At 48.3% G+C, this 24980-nt stretch overlaps 1 protein-coding gene across 3 annotated transcripts in view; it reads right to left on the bottom strand.

The window, feature by feature from the left end:
* NOS1 (nitric oxide synthase 1) overlaps nt 1–24980 on the bottom strand; it is a 180807-nt gene continuing 155827 nt past the window's right edge. For 2 of the 3 annotated variants that reach the window (XM_083478441.1, XM_083478440.1), the window contains exons 17-29: nt 24583–24699; nt 23320–23494; nt 22260–22398; nt 21470–21548; nt 20622–20815; nt 19153–19322; nt 16529–16739; nt 14892–14979; nt 14245–14366; nt 11997–12145; nt 10507–10701; nt 8747–8865; nt 1–4902 (exon numbers count right to left, since the gene is read on the bottom strand). In XM_083478441.1, the coding sequence (XP_083334567.1) occupies nt 4842–4902; nt 8747–8865; nt 10507–10701; nt 11997–12145; nt 14245–14366; nt 14892–14979; nt 16529–16739; nt 19153–19322; nt 20622–20815; nt 21470–21548; nt 22260–22398; nt 23320–23494; nt 24583–24699 (1819 nt within the window). In that variant the 3' untranslated portion in view covers nt 1–4841. Of the gene's footprint in view, nt 5059–8746; nt 8866–10506; nt 10702–11996; nt 12146–14244; nt 14367–14891; nt 14980–16528; nt 16740–19152; nt 19323–20621; nt 20816–21469; nt 21549–22259; nt 22399–23319; nt 23495–24582; nt 24700–24980 lie in introns of all 3 variants that reach the window. The other variant, XM_083478442.1, reaches the window with a different exon arrangement.

Below are 24980 nucleotides of genomic sequence, written 5' to 3'. Positions count from 1 at the left end.
TTCACTTCTTTTTTTTTTAATTGATTGCAATGCAAACAGGCATAAGTATTTTTCTTTTTAATTCCATAAAACCAGAAGATCCGAACTATACAGAAAGAAGGTGCATGCTTTAGAACAGTGTGGATACCTCGCAAACAAGAACAGCAGTCAGTCCATGAAGAAAGGTGCTGAGCATATTGTACAAACGGCAGAGACTTGGCAGCATCAAGAGCTCGGAGGTAAAGGAACGTAAAATGTTTCCGGCCGCTTAAAGCACTGATATGATTAAATATTACCTGCCCGCCCCCACCCTCCAAATTATCATACATTTGTGTGGTGTTCAAAATGAACCAGGCTGCCCATCCAGACCAAGGAATGCAACTGTAATTTGTTCATCAGTTGTTTATTAATGGCAGTGATGATGATGATGATAATAATAATAATATTAATAATAATAATAATAAAAGGCACAGTGACACAAGGGAGCTGAGCTGAAGAATAGGGAGAGGAAACTGATCACATTAACAGCTGCTTGGGAGACCTGTACACATTCAGGATTGTACTCACCCATATTACATCATTGCCCTACACAGTCAAATACATTTTTGTTCTTGCTTGATCCAGAGGACACTTAGGTCTAAGTTAACCTGCTGAAGCCAATGGGAGGGAGCAGAGGAGAGTTTTCCCAATCAATATACAAAGTTCATTCAATAGCCTGGGTTAGGGTACAGATTTCTGTTTCAATCTGCAACCCCTCTGCACTGGAACATGTGGATTGAAAAAAATGAAATGTGCTGCCATTGCATTGTAATGCTTGATTTCTACCACTAGGTGTTGACATAGCGCGCTGCGCACAGCTCAGGAATGGCACCTCGTGACAAAACACAAGCATCAACTCATAGAACAAAGATCCCCCTTGAATACGGCTGTTCTCTCGCTCCTTTTGTGTAGTAGGAGCCTGGAAAACCTCTCCCGTGAGATGAAACTGCATTTCCTTTTCTACAAACAAGCAGCAGAGCAAGGCAAGAGGGCTTTCACTGAAAAGGACTAGAGCATAGTGTGCTTGGTTGCTTTTATGTTTTCCTTTTCCGAGGGGAGCAGAATGGAGCAGACAAAATCCAAGAGGTTCACTGGTAATGTTTCCAATGTGTTTGAGTTATCTTCTTCAGGGGACCTTGTTCAACTTTCACAAATTAGCATTGCCTTCTAGTGTTTGACTGGTGATGGCGCCGGCTCTTTGAGCTTCGCCTGCCATGGCATGTTGCTGAGCATGGGTGTTGAGCAAACTGAGCTATTTGTGGGCTTATTGCTGCCCCTCCTTATGATCTGGCCTGTTACAATTCCTCCCACTTTTGGCAGGTTGCTTTTTCAACCCCTCGAGAGACCGACGAGCCACACGGGATACAAACAAGGTAAAACGAATGTTCACGTGCTTTTGCATGTTGACTCACAAACAATAACCTGGTTGGCGCTCCAGACTTCCAGTTGCACTCACCCATCTTAAAAGTGGAGTGGGGTGGGGATCCTCTTAGCAGCTGAGTGTGTGTCTGGGTCACCTGATGTGGGAAAACAATGCGACGCTATCACAGTGTGGTGGTTCCGTTCTATTCTTTTGCGAGGCAAGAGGCTGTGTTTGTTATCTGATCGCGAAGGCATGGCATGACAAGACTTTGTGTCTATGGGGATGCATGGGATTTTGGACTGAGCAAGAATGTGGGGGATTCTCGCCATGCTGAGTTAGAATAAAGCAGGGGTGGTGGTACCTGCGATCCCTCTGGGTGTTCCTGGACTACAACTCCCACCATCCTTGACCATTGGCCATGGTAGTTGGGATTGATGGGAGTTGGAGTCCAGAGGCATCTGCAAGGCCCCCAGTTTTCCACCTCTGTTCTAAGGATATCAGCCACCTGGTTGTATCAGTTTTGCCACTACACTTACAAATCAATGCAATCCTTGTCTACTCAGAAGGAAGTTCCCATGGTTCATCTTACTTCCAGGTGTGCATAGCAGGGGTGGGGAACCTCTGGCCTAGGGTCCACACGCAGCCCTCCAAGTCTCTCTCTGGCCTTTGAGACCCTCCCCAGGAATTGCCCCTCACTCCATGGGTCTTTCCCCCTGCCTTGAATGCAACCTTGAAGTCTCTGTTGCTGCCTCTTGTTTCTCCGCACGGAGGTCGCAGAACGGTGTGTGAGCATGAGCAGAAAGTAGCTTACTACGCAAAGGGGAAATTTGCATATGCTGCTCCACCCACCATGTGGCCCCCAGAAAGTTGCCAAACAAGGAATGCGGCCCTTGGACTAGAAAATATCTCCACATCTCTGGTGCGTAAGACGGTAGCGTGAATCAAACCAGGGGACCTAAACCCAACCAGGGTTTTGTCATGGCTCAGATGTTGTTACCAACGAGAGCAATTGTCCCATGCAAAAAGCACATGCTTGGGCCTCCAAGGAAACTGCTGCCTTGCTCTGCCAAGCTCATAGTCAAATGTCTGTAAGCTTCAAGGAGTCTTAAGGTGGGCAAAAGGAATTCACAGCCGACCTTTGGGGAAGGGCTGTAGCTCAGTGGCAGAGGTCTAAGGTTTAATCCCCCAAAGGCCTCTCCAGGGAGGGCTAGAAGGAAACCCTGCTTGAAACTCTGGAGAGCATCTGCCGGCCAGTGTAGACCATACTGAGCTAGATGGACCATTGCTCCGAATCAGAATAAGGCAGCTTCTAGCATCTCACAAATGCTGAGAGCTTGCGACAGACGCCAGGCCCCTGCCTTGGCAGCTCCCCATGTTGTCCTTCTTACACAAAGCAAAAGGAAACACCAAGCGAGAAAGCACAGAGTTTTTGGCACTGACAGCAAAACCCTTCAATGAGAAGGCAACAGTTTAGGATCCAGCTGTTTCCTACTGGAAGTAATTCAGCTTTTTACTGCTGGGAGATCCATCTATCTCCTTAGGGAGGAAGGGGATGCCCTGGGTTTATTCTGAGACTAGAAAAGCAGTGATCTATCAGAATAGTCAATCATATTCTGTAACTCTGGAAGCCATCAGAAAGAGTTCATGAATATAGTCTGCCTGTTCCTTCCTGTGTCCTCTTTGGCTTTGGTCTGTTGTAAAGATGGGCAACCTGTGGCCCACCAGATGGTCTTGGACAGGGGGCAACACACTTTTTCAGCAGGGGGCCGGTCCACTGTCCCTCAGACCTTGTGGGGGGCTGGACTATATTTTGAAGAAAAAAATGAACGAATTTCTATGCCCCACAAATAACCCAGAGATGCATTATAAATAAAAGCACACATTCTACTCATGTAAAAACATGCTGATTCCACAGGCCGTATTTAGAAGGTGATTGGGCCGGATCCGGCCCCCCGGGCCTTAGTTTCCCTACTCATGGTCTTGGACATGATGTTGGGCGAATATGTCATTTTTTGTTTTTCTCCGTTTCTCATGTTTTTCAATCTTAAATTAGATCCCCCACGTTACCATCTCAGCTCATGATTTTGTTGTTCTTGTGAAAATTCACCAGAATTTTAATGAGAATTTTTCCTAACAAGTCTGCATTTTCTCCCAACATACATTTTTCTAAAGCAAAGTAATTCCCCCTAATGCAATGCATTTTGTGTATGTTACTTTTGCTAATATACGCGTTTATATGCACACTTTACTCCAGTGTATGCGTCCACGTTACTTAGCTGGAGAACGGCATTTGAAAATTGGCAGAAGTGCACATTTCGAAGAACGACTGATGTTTCAGTCCGCATACTATTTGGCAAAGTGTGAATTAGGTAAGCTCAGCATTGGATGTGAACAGGATCATATTTCTCCCCCATCCTGACTGCCATCAGCCCCAGCCTCAATGGGAAATCAGCAGAAGATGATGGGAGTCATAGCCCATCAACACCTGGAGGACCACAGATTCCCCATCTCAGTTCTATGGTTCTACAGAAGTGATCCATTGGTACCATCCTCATTCTTTTTTTTTTCTCTCTCTCTCTGTCTGAGGAGTAAAGGAAAAAGCACATCGCATGAATTTAACAAGGGAAACCCTCTTGGATTCCTAATAGTGTATTCATACCCTAAGCAGTGTTTTAGCCACAATGCCTGATGACCCACAGTTGCTTCCTGGCAGTCTGTTGGTTACAGCCCACCCAGCTTGCTGTGTTGCTGACTTTGCGACCATTGGATCAGTGCTCAAACATGTTGCGGAAGGTGCAGGGAAGGGAGCAGGGAGGCCGGGGCAGTGCATCACGTTAAGAGACTGCGCAAGTATGCCGTACGAAGGTGCGACCATTATCTGCAACGAAGGCCAGTCCCACCTTGAATGCAAGGACTGAGAGGCTGCAGAAGAACAAAGCCACAGGAGGAGCTGCCCACCACAATTTCCCTCTTCCCCCCTGCCAGATTGCAGGAATGAAAGGGGCAGTGGCAGGAGGGGAGAGAGTGACCCACTGCTTGAAGCAAATCATGCTAGGCAGAGATTTTGGCAAACAGACAAGAGCGGCGATTCTGCGTTCCTCTGCTGTGTAACTCGACAGCAACTGACCGTGACCCTCCAAACCCACCCCAGAACACGCATACACACACACACGCACACACAAAATGCAGATGACGACCACTAGGGTGGTGGTTTTCATGCAGCCATGAAGTCGGCCTTGTCATGAACGAGCGGAAGTTGTGTGTCTTTGCCGGAGCTGCTTGCAGGTTGCGTTCAAAGCCATCGCGCCACGGTGGGAGATTCCAGAGAAGGTCACACGGAAGGAAAATAAACTGCCACAGGACGCGAGAAGAGGGTGGCGGTGTGGAGGGGAGAGAAATATCACCAGCATTGTCCTCCGTCTCTTCCTCCCTCGCTATCCAAGCGTCAACAACACATCCTTCAGGACACAACAATAGGACGAGACACAGACGAGCGTTTGTTGTGGGCCTGGCGGAAGTCCCTGGAGGAAAGGAGCGGATGCGGACGTGTCAGTACAAGGTCCAGACCCTTCTCCTTTTCGAGGGCTGGAGCAGAGCAGCTGGAGCTGCCGCGGTTTGCCTGGCTCGGCCTCCTGCCTCGGGCAACGCGACGCGGTCACGTTTAGGAAGAAAACACCCTGCAAAAAAGGCATCGGTTAGAGCTGAGATCACACATGCATGATAAGGCATGTAAAAAAAGCATCGTCCCCTCCACTCGAATCTACATGCATTTCATTCTCCCTTCACAAGTTACACATTCTCTGGCTTAAATGCCATCCTTTCGTTAGTTGGGCGGAAAACATCGTATGCACTTGCTCACCCCAGATGCTGGGCTAGTGGGCAGCGCTTCCCTTTGGCTACTAAACAGGGATGCAGTCACATAATATATACAGTGGTACCTCAGGTTAAGTACTTAATTCGTTCCAGAGGTCCGTTCTTAACCTGAAACTGTTCTTAACCTGAAGCACCACTTTAGCTAATGGGGCCTCCTGCTGCCACCGCGCCACCGGAGCACAATTTCTGTTCTCATCCTGAAGCAAAGTTCTTAACCTGAAGCATTATTTCTGGGTTAGCAGAGTCTGTAACCTGAAGCGTATGTAACCTGAGGTACCACTGTAATCATAGAATTCTAGAGCTGGTAGGGACCTAGATCATTTAGTCCAACTCCCCCGCATTGCAGAAATCACAGCTAGACCCTGCTGCATAACCCCACGTTTTGGCATTGTGTGACTACCTGCCCCAAGCAGTACCACAAAGCAGCTGCCTTATGTGGGATGTGAAAAACAGAGCAGTCAAGTACAACATTCCTAGAATGGACATGCTATGCTTTGTACCAGCCAGGAGTCTAACTTCCTGTTTCCTCCTGAGCATCCTCTGCATGTGACTAGAGGCCTGTGTGTCTGTGTGAGGCTTAACCTGGGCAAGGGAGCACATCTCCTTCCTTTATCTCTTCTCCATTTTGATTTTCCATGTGTTAGCGGAAGTGACTGCCTGTTCGCAGTCACTTAGGAACTAGTAACTCCCGTATGGGATAGTTCCACATGTGTATATAGTTTTGTAACCTAAGTCTGCCTTCAGGGATCCAACTGTGAACTGAATGATTGTGAGTAAACTACTTTTATGTTGACTTTAATAAGACTGTCGTGTCTATTCTTTTTAAGAGGGACAAGAAGGGAACTTACCAGGAATCTTATACTGAGAGGCTCAGACGAGCCTGCAATAAGCAAACCGCTGTGCATTTAAAGAGGAATGTTACTCTGCTAAGATATAGAACTTGCTAACGCAAGGTATCATTAAACAATATATCCTCTCCTGCATCCCTGAACATTCCCACACCTTAAACATGAGAGAAATGTCCTCGCCAATTCCCCCCTGGGGTGTCTTTTCTGTTCCTTTTAGAACTGAATGGCTATTACATATTCCAGTTCTGGGATTTTTTTCAAACACGGCAAATAAAATTAATACATCATTATTAACTGCTGTTATTTATTAGTTGCCTAACACAAACCATCTCTAGGCTGCTTACATACCTGGGTTAAAAAACAACCATCACATTTAAGAATAAAACAATACACGCCGCTCCCCCCCCTACACACACCAGTAGCAGTATAATTATCGTGAACTGTATCTGTCCAAACCAGGGGCCATATCCAGAGTCCACTTGTCTACTAGAGCAAGGGGCTTTTGCTGTAGTGGATGGCTGGGTTTTACCATTGCACAAGAAAAGAATGCAGTGCAACACTTGCCCTAGCAAAAATGTACTGTGCAAACTGTGGTTTATTAAGGAACTGGGAACTGCAGCACTGTGAGGGGTAAGTTCTCAGGAGTATTTGGGAGACGTGATGTGCTTTAAATGCACTTTAAATGTATGGTGTGGGATGTGACCTAAGCCGTAGTTTGGCTTACTACAATGCGTGAACCAAACCATTGGCTTAGCTCCTAAGTTGAATTCATGGAATAAGCCTTTCTTGCCTGCCTCTTTCTTCTGCAGTCGAAGGCCCACAATCCCCAGCACCCTTAACAAACTACATCTCCCAGGATTCCTCAGGGGAAGCCGCAACAGCTAAAGCGGTATAAATCTGCTTTAAATGTATGTTGCGAAAGCTACTATGTGGCAAAAAAAAAGCCTCTTTGAATGGCTGATACCATTTCTGGACAGTAGGTGGCAGGGTTGGGTTGGGATTAGGTCAGCTGGTGCCACCAGCTCAGCAGAAGGCACAAAATATTACAGCAGTGGATCTCATTCCCTTCTCACTTACTTGGAGCACTAGAAAATAGTTGAGGGTGTCTTGGAGGATCAGTTAATGTGGGGAGAGAGAGCATAGCTCAAGGGCTGAGTGTCTGCCTTGAATGCTGAAGGTCCCAGGTTCAATCCGCAGGATTGCCAGATAAGGCTAGGAATGTCCCCTGCCTTAAACCCTGGAGAACTTCTGCCAGTCAGTGTAGACAATATTGAAGCAGATGGACTCAGCACAAGGCAGTTTCTTTTGTTCCTATCTCCAGTTGAACGGGATGGGTAGCAGGCAATGGGAGGGGCAGAGTGGAGGCTGACCTACTAGGGCAGGCACCCCCAACCTTCGGCCCTCCAGATGTTTTGGACTACAATTCCCATCATCCCTGACTCCTGGTCCTGTTAGCTAGGGATCGTGGGAGTTGTAGGCCAAAACATCTGGAGGGTCGCAGGTTGGGGATGCCGTACTAGGGCAAATGGGAGTCTCAGTACCACCCTTACAGAACTTAGCAGGTAGGAAATGGTGACTAGAACTCTGCCTATCTTTACCTCTGGCGCCACCTGCTGTTAGCTCCCCTAAGTTCTGCCCCACCATTCCCAATAGACACCAGCCACCACTGCCAGGGCTATTTACTCCAACTTGGCAGTAGCTTCCCAGGGTTTTTCTCTGGATCAGGGGTAGGAAAGCACCTTTCTAGCACGAGGGCTGCATTCCTTTCTGGGCATGAGAACCTAAAAGAGCCTGTGCTGGATCAGGCCAATGGCCCACCCAGCACAGCCTCCTGTTCTCCCTGCGGAAGAGAGGGAAACCAGAAAAGCAGGAACCCAAGTGCAAGAACACAGGCTCCCGGTTGTCAGAAGCGCTGCTGCCTCCAGCTGAAACCCTCCTGGTGGGTGTGGCCAGAGGGGACAGTGGGCGGAGCAACAAATGCAAATTTCACCTTGCATGCAGTAGAAGAAGAGTTTGGATTTGATACCCCGCTTTATCACTACCCAAAGGAGTCTCAAAGCAGCTAACAATCTCCTTTCCCTTCCTCCCCCACAACAAACACTCTGTGGGGTGAGTGGGGCTGAGAGACTTCAGAGAAGTGTGACTAGCCCAAGGTCACCCAGCAGCTGCGTGTGGAGGAGCGGGGAAGCGAACCTGGTTCCCCAGATTACGAGACTACTGCACTGGCTTGAGTAGGCTTGTTTCTACTCACACCCCTCTCTCCAGGCAAGCGAGAAGCATTTATCAGAGTCCGAGAGGTGTGCTCAGGCCAGGCAAAAAAAGGCCAGGACCCCTGAGGGGTGTGGCCTATTTGGGGGAAGCTCTGAGGGGTGGGCAGAGCAGCCGGGAGGGCTGCATTTGGCCCCTGGGTTTGAGGCTCCCCGCCCCCGGTTTTAATCGGCAATCCCAGGGATGGAACTTCTGCATGCGGAGCTTAGAGGCTCAACATGCCTGCTCCCCGGTGATCCCCACCCACTCTTGGCTCGTAGCTCGAGCGATGGCGTCAGCCGAAGGACAAAAGGGATTCTCTCGCCCAGCCCACACGTTTCTGGGGAAACAAAAGCGCCGGTTTGAAAAGGAAAGGAAGCCAGCGGGCCCGACTCACTCGTCCGTGTCTTTCTTACTCTCCTCGATGTGCGCAATCGACTCGGACCGGAGGCGGTTCGTCACTTCGTACGTGCGCAAGGTGACTCCAAATATATCCTCGTGGTAGCGGTTGTCATCCTGCGGGGGGGGGGGCAGGCCGGGTGGGAAGGAGGAGGAGAAAAACCAATGCACGGTTAATTTCAGGAGTGTAGAGTCGGAAGGGACCCTATGGGTCATCTAGTCCAACCCCACTGCAATGAAGGAATCCCGGAAAGATGGCCAACCCCACTGCAATGAAGGAATTCCTGAAAGATGGCCCTCCACTTTCTGTTTAGAAACCTCCAAGGGAGGGGAGCCTACCATCCTCCAAGGTTGTCCATTGCACTGTCAAACGGTTCCCCTGACCACCCGGAAGTTCTTCCTAATGTTTAACCCGAATCTCTTTTCTTGTACAGTAGTACCTTGGTTCTCGAACACAATGCGTTCCGAGAGTCCATTCGAGTCCCAAAACTGTTCGAAAACCAAGGCGTGGCTTCCAATTAGCTGCAGGAGCTTCCTGCACTCAATCGGAAGCTGTGGAAGCCGCGCCGGACGCTCAGCTTCCGAAAATTGTTCGAAAACCAGAACCGTCGCTTCCGGTTTTCGATCATTCAGGAGCCGAAACACACAAGTTACGAGGCGTTCAGCAACCAAGGTATGACTGTAAAGTCGGAGTCTCCTTTCTTGCAAGAGAAGACGGCAAAGGGCTACTATAATGGGTGTGGGAACTTAAAACATCCCAAGGGCCGCATTCTCTTCTGTTCAAGCTTCCGGGGACCCTACATGTCAGCGGGAAAATTGATTTTTTCCCTTTGGTCGGTGCGGCAGGCTACTGTCCAAACACCCCTCTCTTTATATCTCCACCTGGGGAACAATGAAGCATTATCAGAGCTTGAGGACAAATCCTGGCCAGGCAAATACAACTCTCAGAGAGCCTGAGGCAAGGCCAGTGAAGGGGATGTTCTGGGGAAAGAGGGTGTGTGTGAAGGAATGACCTTCAGGTGTGGAGCACACTTCCACCCGCAGACAAAGCCACAGCTGTCTGAACATCATGCCCTCTATCTAATCTTTTGCTCTCTTAGTGGTCTGCCACGCTCTGTCTGTGACCTTTGTCTCCTTAGTCATACATTGTGCAAGGAGAAAATGAAGCGGTGCCAAAATAACAGGTGCCAAAATAACTTTTTACCACCCCTCAATCTCAGGATTGGAAGATGTGTAAAGGTCACAGTCCAAAATGTACCTGACTGGTTTTGCATATTGTGCTAATAAAAAGAGCTTCGGCAGAGCTAGCTGGCAGCTTGCTTGTGCACAGCTCACCTGCATTACCAACTCCTGCCTCATGTCCTTCACTTCATGCGTGGCCTTGACAGTCTGGATGCAAAGGAGGGGGAGGAGACAGCAACTGGGGACCCCCCCCCCCCGGGGAGAAGGCTCAGAGGCAAGTGCTTGGTGGTGTCACGGCAATGAGGGAGAAGAGGATGGTTCCCAAAGTGGGTGCTACTGCCTCTTGGGGGGGGGGCAGTGGGATTACCTGGGGGTATGTGCTAAAATTCAAGGGGACCTGTGCTGGTTTTTCAATTGTAAGCTCCTCGCGCGGGGACCTTGCAAAATCACCAGGGGCAGTGATGGAGGCGGGGCCTGTGTTCAGGACTTGCCTGATTTCAACTCTGGATGTTGGCAGGGGGCCTGACGCCATGGGCTGCCCCCATGGCATGCTGGGCGGTGGGGATGGCTGCTCACCCGTAGCTTGCTAATGAAAGCGCTGGCTTCCTCTGCCGTCAGCTTGCCCTGATGCCTCCCGATGCTCTGGACGGTCTTGAGGACGTCTCCAGCCATAGTGACATCGCCGCACACGTAAAGGTGCCCCCCCTGCTCCTTCAACGCCTTGTAGACGGTTCCCGCCAGCTGCTCCTGAAGGATGTCCTGCACGTATTTCTATGGGAAGGGAAAGCGGACAGCAATTGGGTGTGTGTGTGTGTGTGTGTGTGTGTGTGTTTTTGCTTTCATGTTGTGGAAGAAGGCTCCCATCCTTGGAGCACAGCGCCCCCTGCAGGCAGGCTAATGAACTGCAGAGCTGACCCCAAAGAGGAAGGGTATGGGCAACCTGCGGATTTTGCATATTATGCAAATTATGCCACATATTCGGTAGGTTCAATATCCTCCTATACAGTCCTCACAAGATTCGGACTTAGGTAGGGATGAAAAAGAGTTTCATCTGGGTTGCATTTTAAAGTAAGCCAACCTAATTCACGCTTCCCATAGTGCAGCAAGGATCAGAATGCAATTTTCTTCAAGATTTTACGCTTCTCTGAATTTTAAAATGCAGCTTTTGGCTCAAAAAAAATAAATGTGCACCAAATGCATTTTAAACACCTCTGTGTTGTTATGGTTTTTTTTTTTTAAAGGAATGCATGCATTCAGATAAAGTACCTATTTAAAGAGGAATCTTTGCATGCATATTTTTAGACAACGATATAAATAATAATACCACATTTATCTCTTTAACATATTTGTGGACTGCTTCGCAGCACAAAGCCACCACAGTGATACATATGTTAAAAACAGAATAAAACCCCAAAATGCAAGTTCTAAAAACCATTATATCGGTTTAGAAAACTCCAAAACCATTCACACAACTCTAAAAACTACAAAAACCCTCTCATCCTCTACAAAACTGATCTTCCATAAATGATTGGGTTATATCTCAAGGTAAAGCTGCTTAAACAAAAATGTCTTCAGAAGGAGCTTAAGGTAGCAGACATTGTTCCCCTTGCTACACAACAGCCCTTTGAGGTAGATTAGGCTGGGAGACAGTGACCAACCCCAGGTAGCCCATGATTCAGAGGAGGGCAATGAAGATATTCATTGGTTTGGGAAACAAACCCTTATTTTTTATGACTTCACATATCCCATCTTTACAGGTGGTTACGTGGTTCTCCTTCCCTACCTATTTTATCCTGACAACAACCTTGTGAAGTAGATCAGCCTGAGAGTCAGTGACTCTGCCTCAGTGTGACCCAGTGTGGATTTGAACCCTGGTCTCCCAGGTCCTAGTCTGACACTCTAACCACTACACCACACTGCCTCTCTCGGATTAAAGCAGAAACAGGGTGGGACGGACTTATGAATGAACATGGTGAGCAAAACAGTCTGATCCATAGAACCATACAATTGCAGAAGGGGACCCAAGGGGTCATCTAGCTCAGGAATCACTGCTGATCACAGGTTACCTTTGGTTTGTCTGGCTCACGGGAGTAGGCCGTAAACAGCTCCTTGAAGACACCACTGCTTTTCGCCAGCAAGGTCTCCTCTTTGTAAATGTGGTCAATCTTGGACTGTCGACAACCAAAGACCAGCATCATGGGGCATGGCTTCAGCCCTGCGGGGACAGATTGAGGAGGTGGGAGGGGAGAATGCAAAACATATCATAGAGCTAGAAGAGACCACGAGGGTCATCTCGTCCAACCCTCTCTAATGCAGGAATCTTTTGCCCAAGGTGAGACTCGAACCCCCAACCCTGAGCTTAAGAATCTCATGCTGTACTAACTGAGCTCCTAGGCGTGCCAGCAGGAGGCAACTAATCCATATATAAAACAAAAAACAACCCGCCATTTCAAAACACAGGCTGAAGAACCACACAAGTGATCAGACACAAACAGCGGGTTTCATACCATGCCCAGAGGGAACTTGGCGTTCTAGGTGGCAGTGGTAGCTGGTGTCCATTGGGGCAGGATGGGCAGAAGGCTGGGAGGTCACCAGTAGGTGGCGCCGCAGTCAACGACAGCCAGAGCTAACTAGTTCTAGTTTTGCCCTCTTCCCTGCTGAGAGCGGAGGAGACTGAGCAGCAGGAAGATGCCACCCCTCCCTGGACATCCTCTCTCGTAACGCTAGAAATCGTGGACATCCAATGCATATCGGAAGGTTAAGGACTGGGGACACAGTACTTTCTCATGCAGTTCATAGCTAAACTATAGAAGTTCCTCCCGCAGGAGGCAGTGATGGCCCCAACTTAGGTGGCAGTAAAAGAGGATTAGGGAAATTCATGGAGGACAAGGCTACTTTATGCTCTGCCCCCATGCTTGGAGGCAGCAATGCTTCTGAATACCAGTTGCTAGAAGCTGTGGGAGGGGAGAAGGCTTTTATGCTCAGGTTCTGTTTGCGGATTTCTGACAGGCTGGCCGCTGTGAGAACAGGATGCTGGTGCCAGGCTTCAGGGAATCTGATTCCTCCCACGGAGGGGAGCCAAGAATTAAATAAACAAGAAGAGTTCTTACCAAGTCTTTTATTCATCTCTGTGAATACTGCACAGAGAGAATTATCTTAGATAATGGCGTTGCTCTGAGTAAAGTCCCATCCCCTTCGTCTCTCCTATTATACGTCACCCCTACGTTGGCAGATCTGTGCTTTCTGCCTCTGAGCTTTCTGTTCTCCTACTATCTATGCCTGCCGGGTTCTGGGAGAAGGGGGGTCTGGGATGCTTTCTAAAGAAACCAAGTCTGTCAGCTGTCTTTCCCCTCCTCCTCCTCCTCCTTCTCCTCCTCCTCCTCCTCCTCCTCCTCCTCCTTCTTCCTGTTCCCCTCCCAATATTTCCCAGCTTCTCCCCTCTGCAGCCTCTGAACTATGACCTTCTGCAAACCACTGTTGTAAACCTATACAGTAGTACTTCAGTTTAAGAACAGTCCTGTTTACGAACGATTCGGTTTACGGACTCCGCAAAACCGGAAGTAGTGTTCTGGTTTGTGAACCTTACCTCAGTCTAAGAACGGAATCTGAATGGTGGAAGGGCACCGGCAGCAGGAGGCCTCATTAGGGAAAGCGCGCCTTGGTTTAAGAACGGTTTTGGTTTAAGAACAGACTTCTGGAACGGATTAAGTTCGTAAACCGAGGTACCACTGTATTGTCTCCCTCTTCTCTGGGAAGTGTAGAAGAAGGGGGGAGGGTCAGTCTCCACCATTCCTCCTCTGTCCAGTCCTTGGCATCTGGACTAGATGGGCCACTGTCTTAATACAGCAGGCAATGTTATTGGGGCTGGTTGCAAGTAGGAGCGTCTCCACCCCCATCGTTCTGCCTGGACATTGAGGTCCAGCGCCGAGGGCCTTCTGGCGGTTCCCTCACTGCGAGAAGCCAAGTTACAGGGAACCAGGCAGAGGGCCTTCTCGGTAGTGGCTCCTGCCCTGTGGAACGCCTTCCCACCAGATGTCAAAGAGAACAACAACTACCAGACTTTTAGAAGACATCTGAAGGCAGCCCTGTTTAGGGAAGCTTTTAATATTTGATGCATTACTGTACTTTAATATTTTGTTGGAAGCCACCCAGAGTGGCTGGGGAAGCCCAGCCACGTGGGTGGGGTATAAATAATAAATATTAGGAAGGCAGACAGGTGAGGGCAGGCGTAGGTTGGCAGGGTAGTGCCCCACTTGCCCTAATGCGCCAGCCTCCACCCAGCCCTGCTTGACTCATGTAGATGACTGGACCTACCTTTGTGTTTGACGTCAAAGAGCCGTTGCTGCCAGAAGCTCCGGAAAGGAGCAATCCCCGTCCCAGGGCCCACCAGGATGCAAGGAACCTGCGGGTCTTGTGGCATGTGGAACCCAGGAGCTCTGCATAAAGGGCAAGGGGGGGGGGGAGGAAGAAGAGTTCTCTTGTGATCACACATTAGCAGGCTGACCCATGTGTTATTATCATAGAATTGTAGAGTTGGAAGGGACCTCCGAGGGCATCTGGTCCAATCTTTCCACAGCTGTCAACACTTTTTCAATTTCCCCCCATCTTAGGTAAAGATAAAGGACCCCTGACCATTAGGTCCAGTTGCAGACAACTCTGGGGTTGCAGCGCTCATCTCGCTTAATTGGCCGAGGGAGCAGGTATACAGCTTCTGGGTCGTGTGGCCAGCATGACTAAGCTGCTTCTGGTGACCAGAGCAGCGCACGTAAACACCGTTTACCTTCCCGCCAGAGCAGTACCTATTTATCTACTTGCACAACGTGCTTTTGAACTGCTAGGTTGGCAGGAGCAGGGACCGAACAACGGGAGCTCACCCCGTCGCGGAGATTTGAACCGCCAACCTTGAGATCGGCAAGTACTAGGCTCTGTGGTTTAACCCACAGCGCCACCCCCCATCTTACCCTCTGACAAAACATGGCACCACTTCGTCCGCCTGTATCCGGTTGAACCAGGAGGAACAGACCCCGTGGTGGATTGGCCCTTCCCCATCTAGGCAGAAACAGAAGGAAGAAGACGGCTCAGGTCTGCAGTGGGAACACAAGGCTTGTATCCAACACGCTCTTTGCTATGCGTGAATTTTAATGTTGCACGACAGAGGAATTTCAACACAGCAGCTGCGCTAGTGGAACCTTATAGCACAACAGATTATGCTTTTTGTGTGTGTGTGGCAACATTTCTGCCGGCACAAACATTTTTCTCTCTTTTTAAAATATTTTATTAATTTTCCAAAAATAACAAAAATAAAACAACAGCAATACAAATTCAAAACCAAACAGAAGAAATAGACTCCCCCCTAGTCCCTTCCTTGGTTCCATTATTTAACAGCATACCACATGTCCATTGTAAATTTAAAAACCATTCAAATTACTTATTGTCCATTCATAATAAAATTACAAGTAGTCCTAGAACCCTGCTAATGTATGAACCTGTGTACATTGCTTCTGTATATATGCAATAAAGTCCTTCCAATCTTCCTTAAATTTATTGTCGTCTCTTCCTCTTAGTTTCATTGTCAATTTTGCCAGCAAACCTTTCTCAACAGTGGACGAAGTATATAAGCGACTTTAACTTAACGCTATGGAAATAATAGAATTCTAGAGTAGGAAATGAGAATCAGGGATCCTCTAGTCCAACCCCCTGCAAGGCAGGAATCTCAGCTAAAGCAGCCATGACAGACAGCCATCCAGCCTCTGCTTAAAAACCTCCAAGCAAGGAGAGTCCACCACCTCCTGAGGGAGACCGTTCCACTGTCAGAACAGCTCCTACTGTCCGAAAGTTCTCCCTGATGCTTAGTCAGAATCCATTTCTTGCAACTTGAAGCCATTGGTTCAGGTCCTACCCTCCAGAGCAGGAGAAAACAAGCTTGTTCCCTCTTCCATGTGGCAGCCCTTGAGATATTTGAAGATGGCTACCATATCTCCATGGTGCTGGAGGAGACTCTTGAGAGTCCCATGGACTGCAAGAAGATCAGACCTGTCTATTCTGAAGGAAATCAGCCCTGAGTGCTCACTGGAAGGACAGATCCTGAAGCTGAGGCTCCAATACTTTGGCCAACTCATGAGAAGAGAAGACTCCCTGGAAAAGACCCTGATATTGGGAAAGATGGAGGGCACAAGGAGAAGGGGACGACAGAGGACGAGATGCTTGGTTCTCAAAGCTACCAACTTGTGGGAGGCAGTGGAAGACAGGAGTGCCTGGCGTGCTCTGGTCCATGGGGTCACGAAGAGTCGGACACGACTAAACAACAACAACCATATCTCCTCTCAGTCTCCTCTTTTCCAGGCTACGCATACCCAGCTCTTTCAACCGTTCCTCATAAAGCTGGGTTAAATGCGAATTTTGTAATTAAAAAAAAAATTCCAACTCAAGGTCAAACACAGGAAGCTGCCTTAGACTGACCTATCTTTCCAGTTCAATATTGTCTATGCTGACTAGTGGTGGCCACCCAGTATTTCAGACCAGGCCTTAAAACTAGAGGACCTGGCAACTTCCACACACAAAAGTGATGCTCTACCACTGAGCTGTGGTCCCAATTTACCTCTGGTGCGATAGGAGACCACGGCTACTGTGAGGTGGACCTCGTCGGGATACATGTCAGGGGAGGAGCTAATGGAATAGTAGCGAGGCTGGAGCAGCGGGAGCTGGGTCAGCAAGAAGGTGGACGGCATCTGCACGGACGGGAACTCTTCCAGGACTTCAACCATGGTGGGGTTCTTGGACCATTTCCACTCCTCGTATTCCTGCAGGCCCTGCACAAAGGGGACACAGGAAGCTGTCAGTTTGCATTTCTTACTACAGAGCGTTTTGATCTGATGTGGAGAGCTCTTTCTTATTCTACTTCATTCAAGAGGGTTCCGGAAGCTACTCTGTGTGAAAGGAACAAGCAGAAAGTTCATGATGTTTGGGTTGTTCCTTCAGAGAAGCTGAGTACAGCTGGCTTCAACTGGTTCTGTTATCTCAGGCATCCCCAACCTTTGGCCCTCCAGATGTTTTGGCCTACAACTCCCATGATCCCTAGCTAACAGGACCAGTGGTCAGGGATGATGGGAACTGTAGTCCAAAACATCTGGAGAGCCGAAGGTTGGGGATGCCTGTGTTATCTCTTTCTGTCAAGGTCATGCTGACTATAATAAGAGGCCAGAAGGAGCCCGGGCTTCACTTTCTCTTTCTGTCTCTCTTTCCTTCTGGTGTGGTGTTCTGTACATCATATGCTTAGAGTTAAGGTTTTAGACCTATAAGTTATTGTAAGTTTAAATTAAGTCTGCTGCCACTGGATTTCTTAAGGACTGTGCCAGTGCCAGATTTATGTATAAGCTAAACAAGCTATAGCTTAGGGCCCCACTCTCTTGCCCCCCCTAATTTCACTATTAATATACTTCTTCTTAATTGTATTTCAGTTCAACAATTACTTTGATAAAATACATATTTTGTTATGTGCAAATGGCTTTAGATACCTATTAGGTCCATAAATTACCATATAGCACATATTCAACACAAAAAAACAGCGACAATTTCTTGTTGACAAAGGACAGTTGGACAGGATCTTCAGTAGCTTAGGGCCTCCTCAAACCTAAATCTGGCCCTGGACTGCACCAATCCTGAATGTATTGGATTTGTGACCGTTATGCTCATTTGCCTTCAGTAGCAGTAAAGCTCTGTTGGATGAAATATTAATTGCCTCTGGTCTATTTTTTGGGAATCCTGCAACATGTTTAAGTTTTTACTCTGCTAACTATATGTTGGAATCTGCTCTGGATCAATACTGAGTAGAATTCAATGACAGAGGCTGCCTTAGATGGACTCAGCCCATGGGTATCTGACTCGGGGGGTAGAATATAGCCAACATGTCTGGTAGGCAATGATATCCGCCTCCACGAATTTGTGTAGCCCTCTGTTAAATATGTTCAAACTGGCAGTCATCACTGCTTCCTGTGGCAGTGAGTTCCACAGGTTAACCACACGCTGCATGAAGAAGCAGGAGGGTGAATTGTCTTGCCTTTCATGGACGTGTCTAACTTCTGTCCATTCATTTCAGCAACTCTGCTCTGAGTTAGACCTAGTTGTTGTTGTTGTTTTTAAAAAATACACCTACTTTTTATTGACACATCAAAAGATATACAAAAGTTCATGCCTAATACAAACTATATTTTTTATAATACACCAGAATAAAAGAAATACTTTTAAAACCTAATCTAAAAAAGGAACAGGAGCAAAAAGAAAAGAGAGAGAGAGAGAGAGAGAGAAAGAAAGAAAGAAAGAAAGAAAAAGGAAGGAAGGAAGGAAGGAAGGAAAGAAAGAAAGAAAGAAAGAAAATGGAAAAAGATAGAAAGACTTTTGGTTCTTTGTCAGCTACATATAGTATTCACTCATTAACATTCAATTATTCTGTTTTCTATAAGCCAATATTTTTTCAATCTTTAAATCCAGATATTCCGAATTAATTTTCTTGTTCACACAAAATAAGTCCATAAGAAGTTTCCAATCCTTAAGAAATGTCAATAGTGGTTTTTCTCTAATTAAACATGTTACGTTTGCCATCTCAGCCAAATCCAACAATTAAGACCTAGTTGTGATGCATGACTGGACGGATTGATTGACATCCCTTATTGCAGAACCCGAATCAGTCTGCATGTGAGGGGCAAAGAGCTGTATCACAGAACAGTGGGATAATCAGCCTTGTGTAACCAACGCACTTAAGTCTAATTAGTGTCGGAAGGGGTTAATACCATAGAGTAAGATGTCCTGCCAGGCTTAGCTTTGTCACTTCCTCCTTTACCTTGGGAGGAAATAGGCAATCCCCCCCCCCCGCACCAACGAGAACATACAACAGTTCATTTGCAGCTTTGCCTGCAAACATGATACAGTGGTACCTCGGGTTACGAACTTAATTTGTTCTGGAGGTCCGTTCTTAACCCAAAACCGTTCTTAACCTGAGGTGTGCTTTCGCTAATGGGGCCTCCCGCTGCCGCCGTGCCGCCGGTGCGCGATTTCCGTTCTTATCCTGGGGCAAAGTTCGCAACCTGAAGCAACTACTGCTGGGTTAGCGGAGTTTGTAACCTGAAGCATTTATAACCCGAAGCGTTTGTAACCCGAGGTACCACTGCACAAGTACATAATATACAGGGCAAGGTTCTTACAGCCCTTTCCAGACTGCGGACTTACCTTGCTGAGAACCTGCAGGCGCTTCTTATCTTTCTCACTGGTTGCCAGCAAAGCAAATTGCTGCAACAGGATTGGCGTGGGAGGGGTGGTGATGTCCAGGTAATATTTGAAGGCCTGGAAGATGGTACAGGGAGGGACGCGGTTCTCGTCTGTCCAGTTGCTGATGACACCTGCCAAGACAGAAGCCAGTTGGCCTGCATTGCAGCGGAGGCTGGTCTATCGGGGCAAGCGGGGCACTGCCCCACCAGCCTCAGCCCACCCTCAGACAGCTCTACCTGCTGGGCAGCCCTGCCTGTCGGCTACCCCAAACTGTGCCTCTTGTCCATTTTGGATGGGTCGAATATGGATTTAAGATGAAAACCACTTACCACTTTTCTGCTGGGAACACAGGAAGCTGCCTTGTACTGAGCCACAGTCTTGGTTCATCTAGTTCAGTATTGCCTACACTGACTGGCAGCATCTCTCCAGAATTTCAGGCAGGATTTCCTCCCAGGCCTCCCCAGAGATACTGTTGGGGATTGCACGCAAGGCAGGTACTCTGCCTCCTCATTTCGCCATGTCACAGTTCTGGGAGGAGTCCTCAGGTTTCTCTCGACATATTTGGCTCAATAAGGTAATGTTTATTCTCACTTTGCTCCTAAATTAAGGGTATCTTGGGCTGCAGCTAAAGCGGTGCCTTTTATCAATTTCTGAGGGGCTGAATATGCAAACCACGTTCCATTTTCCTATCAGTAGCTGCTCCCTTCCCCATTTCACAAGGCTGAAAGGAGTCCTGAGCTTTGCTGTAAATACTTGGCTCGATAAAGTAATGTTTATTCTCATTTCTGGGAAATGGACCCATAAATTAAGAGCATCTCAGGGCTCAGCGAAACCTATGGATTTTGCCTCCATTTGGCGGCCATTTGTTACACGTTTGACAGGCCAATTGTGGGGATGGCAACCTCCGATGAAATATGGCTTTCTTTGGTATTCATAACATTTGTTTTGTATTCTCTCTGTATCAGGTCAGTTTTTGTTGTAACATCTAACACATTGTGTAGTCTCTTGAGAATGTAATTTATTACCCTGGCTTTTTTTGGTACCGTTTCCCCCAACTCTTTTATTTCATTTCATATTTCTTACTGGATTGTTGTTTTAACTTCATTATGAAGTCTTGAAATTTTTATTTTTTATTTTTTAAAAAAAACAACTTTAGGAAGAAAAATGAAGGGAGAAAAAGGGTTGCCTCCAACTAGGTGAAACGTTGAGTAGACCCAATGAGATTAATGAACCTCCATTAGTCATCTCCATTAATTTCTGCAGGGCCTGCTCCAAATTTGATTTATGTTGGCTGCAATCCTAAATCTTCTACTGCAGGCACCCAAGCAAGCAAAATACAGATGCTGAAGCAACAAGGAATGGCTCCTACATAAGGAAGTCAACTCTGACCAACCAACTGAAAAAACAACAACAGCGCCTTTGCTTCTTACCTAAAGCCGTGTTCCTCTCTTCCAAGAGCTCCACCTTCACCAGCTGGTTGGTAGGGGGCGCATCTTCCAGCCGTTCGATCAAGGCGTTGACCAGGTCTTCGTGGTTACCTGGGAAGACGCCCAGGTGGTCTCCGGGTTCATAATGCAGCTCCTGGTGTCCGTTGGTGTGAAGCCGGAGGAAGATGGTGGAGCGGCTAAAGCAAGTGAGTAAGGAAGGCTTTGGGTGTGCTGTTCTTTGCAGATAAAATTACCCACCTCTACAGATATTAGGCAGACCTTGCCCATAGCACATTTAGGGAGTGGTTCTCGGTTCGTTTCTGGGCTCACGTTGGTGTCTAAAAGCCCTAAAGGACCCAGGCCCTAAATATCAGAAATGTGTCCCCCTTCTCCAAAGACCCTCTCAAGCATCAAGACTGGCAGAGGGGGCCCTCCTGGTGGTTCCACCACCCTCAAAAGCCTGGGGGCTGGTGGACGAGAATATATGTATTTTCAGGACCCACCCTATTTTTTGTGACTCTATTTTATGGCGAGTGTCTGGGTGCCCAAACAAAACATGGTTATGGAAGGGTATTGGGTTCACATGCTAACACCGAGCCATCATTAAAGCAAATCAAGGTTTGGAAGCAGACAGCAAACCATGGTTTCAGATCATGGTTTGCTGTCAGAGAACAAACCATGGTTAAGCCACCGGCCACACATAACATTAAGCAATGGTTTAACGAACCATGGGTTGGTGCTCTGTGCGGACTAGTTCATAACTGAATGCATTCTGATAGATTCTGGGCCTAATCAAGCTGTGTTCCTATCAAACTTGACATTTTTGGCAGCGGTGAGCCTGCAGCTCCTACCTGGATTTGGGGCTTTGTAGATTCTGACGTGCCAGGAGCCGGGCTGCGAAGACTCGCTTTTTGTGGATGCTGTACAAGCCTGCGAATGAAAGAGAGTCGGTTAGTCTTGTTTGCGGGGACTAGTTGCAAGTGTAACGACTGTGGTTCAAGGACATATTCTGGCTGGTGGGGGGCAGCACTGCACAGTATCAAAGAAGGTGCATACAGCCTGGAATGTGAAACCTGTCAGGCCATATTGGGGCTAGAGCAGGCATAGGCAAACTTGGCCCTCCAGATGTTTTGGGACTACAACTCCCGTCATCACTAGCTAACAGGTCAGAGATGATGGGAATTGTAGTCTCAAAACATCTGGAGGGCCGAGTTTGCCCATGCCTGGGCCCACCCCTATTGTAAATACATCCAACATTATACAAAGTACAAAAACACCACAAAACATTATTACAACACCACTGTAGCAGTCGGCAGGGAAATGGCAGTGCAGTGGTGCTCAGCACACTTCCCAATGCTGAGCATCGCTGCCAGTTGGAGAGAGGGGAAGAGGTGAGGCAGCAAAGAGCTCGGGGTGGTGTGGGGGCAGCAGCGGAGCGAATGCGACACCGTGCTTGCACCGCACCAAACTCCCCGCCACCTCTCCTTCCCGCTAACTTGCAGTGATGCTCAGATTTGGGAAGCCAGGTGAGCAACTGCCTCTCCGCTCATGCAACCGCTACTGGGCAGCCAAGCCTGGCCACGTCCTCCCTCTGAAAACGTCCAATCAGGCACCGGGCAAATAAGTGGCAAGCCACAGTACCTTGTGTCAGTTCGGGTGCTTCGGCAACATAGGTCAGGCGGAACTTGCTCCTCTTCCAGCTCCGGTCATTGCTGATGAGGGAGTTGTTGGCTTTCTCGATGTTGACGTCGTCGCCCACGCAGAACACATCACACGCTGCCTGCAGGACAAACCAGGTTCTCAAGGCAAAGCAAGACAGGCTGGGTGGGTGGGTGGAAGAAAGGTGTCCAGCTAGGATTACTCCCCTCGTCTCAGGACTCTGCTTTGGGGAAAGGGCTAAGCAGAGCTGTGAAGATGTCCTGACGGTTGGCGGGGCAGGGCAAGCTCACTCAGAGACTCTCCTGCCCTAGTTGTGATTCCCGGAGGGGGTTGGCAGGGCCAGACCGTGGAGTCTCAAATTTCAGCCGCGCCCTGTGTGATGCCAAAATTCAGCGCCTCCTGCCTCTCACGCTCTATTCTAAATAATAGTTGCGGTGCCTCCTGCAGCTCTGTGTCCAGGTCGCACTCCCCTAAATCTGCCCCTGGGGCAGGAGAGAGAGCAGACAGAGCTGTTTCCTCTGAGAGGGTCTCTGCCGTCCATTCCCAAATGCCTGCCTGTCAGAGTCCACCAGCTCCTTCTCCCTCCTACCTCTCGCGCCTGTGGCTGCCTAAGAATTCCAGTTCCTGATGGAGTCGAGGGGCTTCTGACACCCTTCAGACAACCCATTTATTGATCATCCACAGATCACGCCTGGTCTTTTACTGAGCCCTTGTTCCAATTTTCCCCATCACTTTCCTAACTGCAAATTAGTTTCTCTTCTCCTTTTTGAGGCGATTTGTTGCACTAGGGTGGTGCAGCTCTCTAAACCACTCATTTTTTACTTGCGCAGATCGAAAACTCAAGGCCATGGGTTCAAAACCCTCCCACAAATTTCTGATGGCCTAGAGGTGATGGCCCAACATCTTCCCTTTGAGGAACCCATTGCCCATGAGCAGCTGCTTACAACAGGGCTGGCCTCATGGCCCTGAGATACCCTCTCCCCAACATTTCCCCATTTTCTAATCCCATCTCTCGGCAGGAGGCTGAAGAGAAGGTGGCTACCTTGAAGACCTTTTTGGCCCACGTCCTGAAGGATTCCTCTTGTCCACACAGCTCATCCCCCTCGCCCATCCTCAGGATGCGTTCTCCACCTAGCTCCTCCAGGAGCGTGTCCACGGCGCGAGCAAAGGCGCAGAAGTGGGGATAGGCCCGTGACCCCAGTCCAAAGACAGAGAATCTGTAGGACAGCAGGAGAGGAGAAACAGTCAACATTCCTCATTTCTTGTTTTTTCATTTTTTTTAAGACCTCATGAAAACAAATCGGCATTTCAGTGTTGATTTCTCCTAATGTACCCATACTCATACAGGACACGGGTGTCGCTGTGGGTTAAACCACAGAGCCTAGGACTTGCTGATCAGAAGATTGGTGGTTCAAATCCCCACGACGGGGTGAGCTCCCGTTGCTCGGTCCCTGCTCCTGCCAACCTAGCAGTTCAAAAGCACATCAAAGTGTCAGGAGTGCTCTGATGGTGTTTCCTGCTTGGCAGGGGGTTGGACTCGATGGCCCTTGTGGTCTCTTCCAACTCTATGATTCTATGATTCTAAGTGCAAGTAGATAAATAGGTACCGCTCCAGTGGGAAGGTAAACGGTGGTTCCGTGTGCTGCTCTGGTTCACCAGAAGCAGCTTAGTCATGCCGGCTACATGACCCAGAAGTTATACACCAGCTCTCTCGGCCAGTAAAGCGAGATGAGCGCCATAACCCCAGAGTCGGCCACGACTGGACCTAATGGTCAGGGGTCCCTTTACCTTTACTTACCCATACTCATATGCCATTCTCCCTTATATTTACACATTTATTTCAAAGCGATTGTCTCATAATAACAGAATGCACTTTGTATGCTATTTCTCACTAGCATATGCAGTTTTCTGCATGCTTTGCCGTACTGTATGCATTTTTGCACATGGGGCTAGACTCAATAGCTGCATTGCGAAATCCAGAGAACTGCAAATTTTGGAGGACGGCTGAGTTTTCAGTTTGCACATTCTTTTGGAAAGTGCAGATTGGGTTGGTTCACCTTCCGCTAAATTCTTAATAAAAATTTCCCCATCCCTATCTGTACGCAAGGAAGCAGACATCGAGGTGGTGGCTGCACGGCCAAGCAGAGCCAGCAGGGGTCACTCTCAGCCCGACAGAAGGCCATAGACAGAGAGTGAGATTTGTTTCTTGGGGCACGATTATATGTCTTCCAGCTCCTGGACACTGCTGGATTGCAGCTTTGCAACGTGAGCTCTGAACTCCCCCCTGTTCACCTGCCCTGCTCACCTGACATTGGCCAGCGGACCGGTGCTCTCAAAGTTGTCCCTGGCTTCAGGCCCGTCAGCCGAAGATTTCCGAGCATCCGAATACGAGGAGACGCTGTTGAAGCGCACTTTGTAGCTCCTGCAAAACAGGATGGTAACTCAGTGCCAGAGAATCTGTTTTGCGTGTAGGTCCATCCCTAGGGCTGGGAATACCCCCTGCCTAAAACCCTGGAGAACTTCTGCTTGTAGGCAATACTGACCTAGATGCATTAACGGCCTGGACTTGGTATAAGACAACTCCCTATGCTTGTTTTATATTAGGGAAGAGCCATAGCTCAGTGGCAGAGTGTCTGCTTTGCATGCAGCAGGTCCCAGGTTCGAATCCTTACAACATCCCTGTAAGGTAGGCTCTACTGATAG

This window comes from Podarcis liolepis (genome assembly GCF_965112155.1).
Source record: "Podarcis liolepis genome assembly, chromosome: 15".
Taxonomy (NCBI): Eukaryota; Metazoa; Chordata; class Lepidosauria; order Squamata; family Lacertidae; genus Podarcis; species Podarcis liolepis.
The sequence above is the reverse complement of the archived record's forward strand: the minus strand, read 5'-3'. Positions and strand labels throughout refer to the sequence as shown.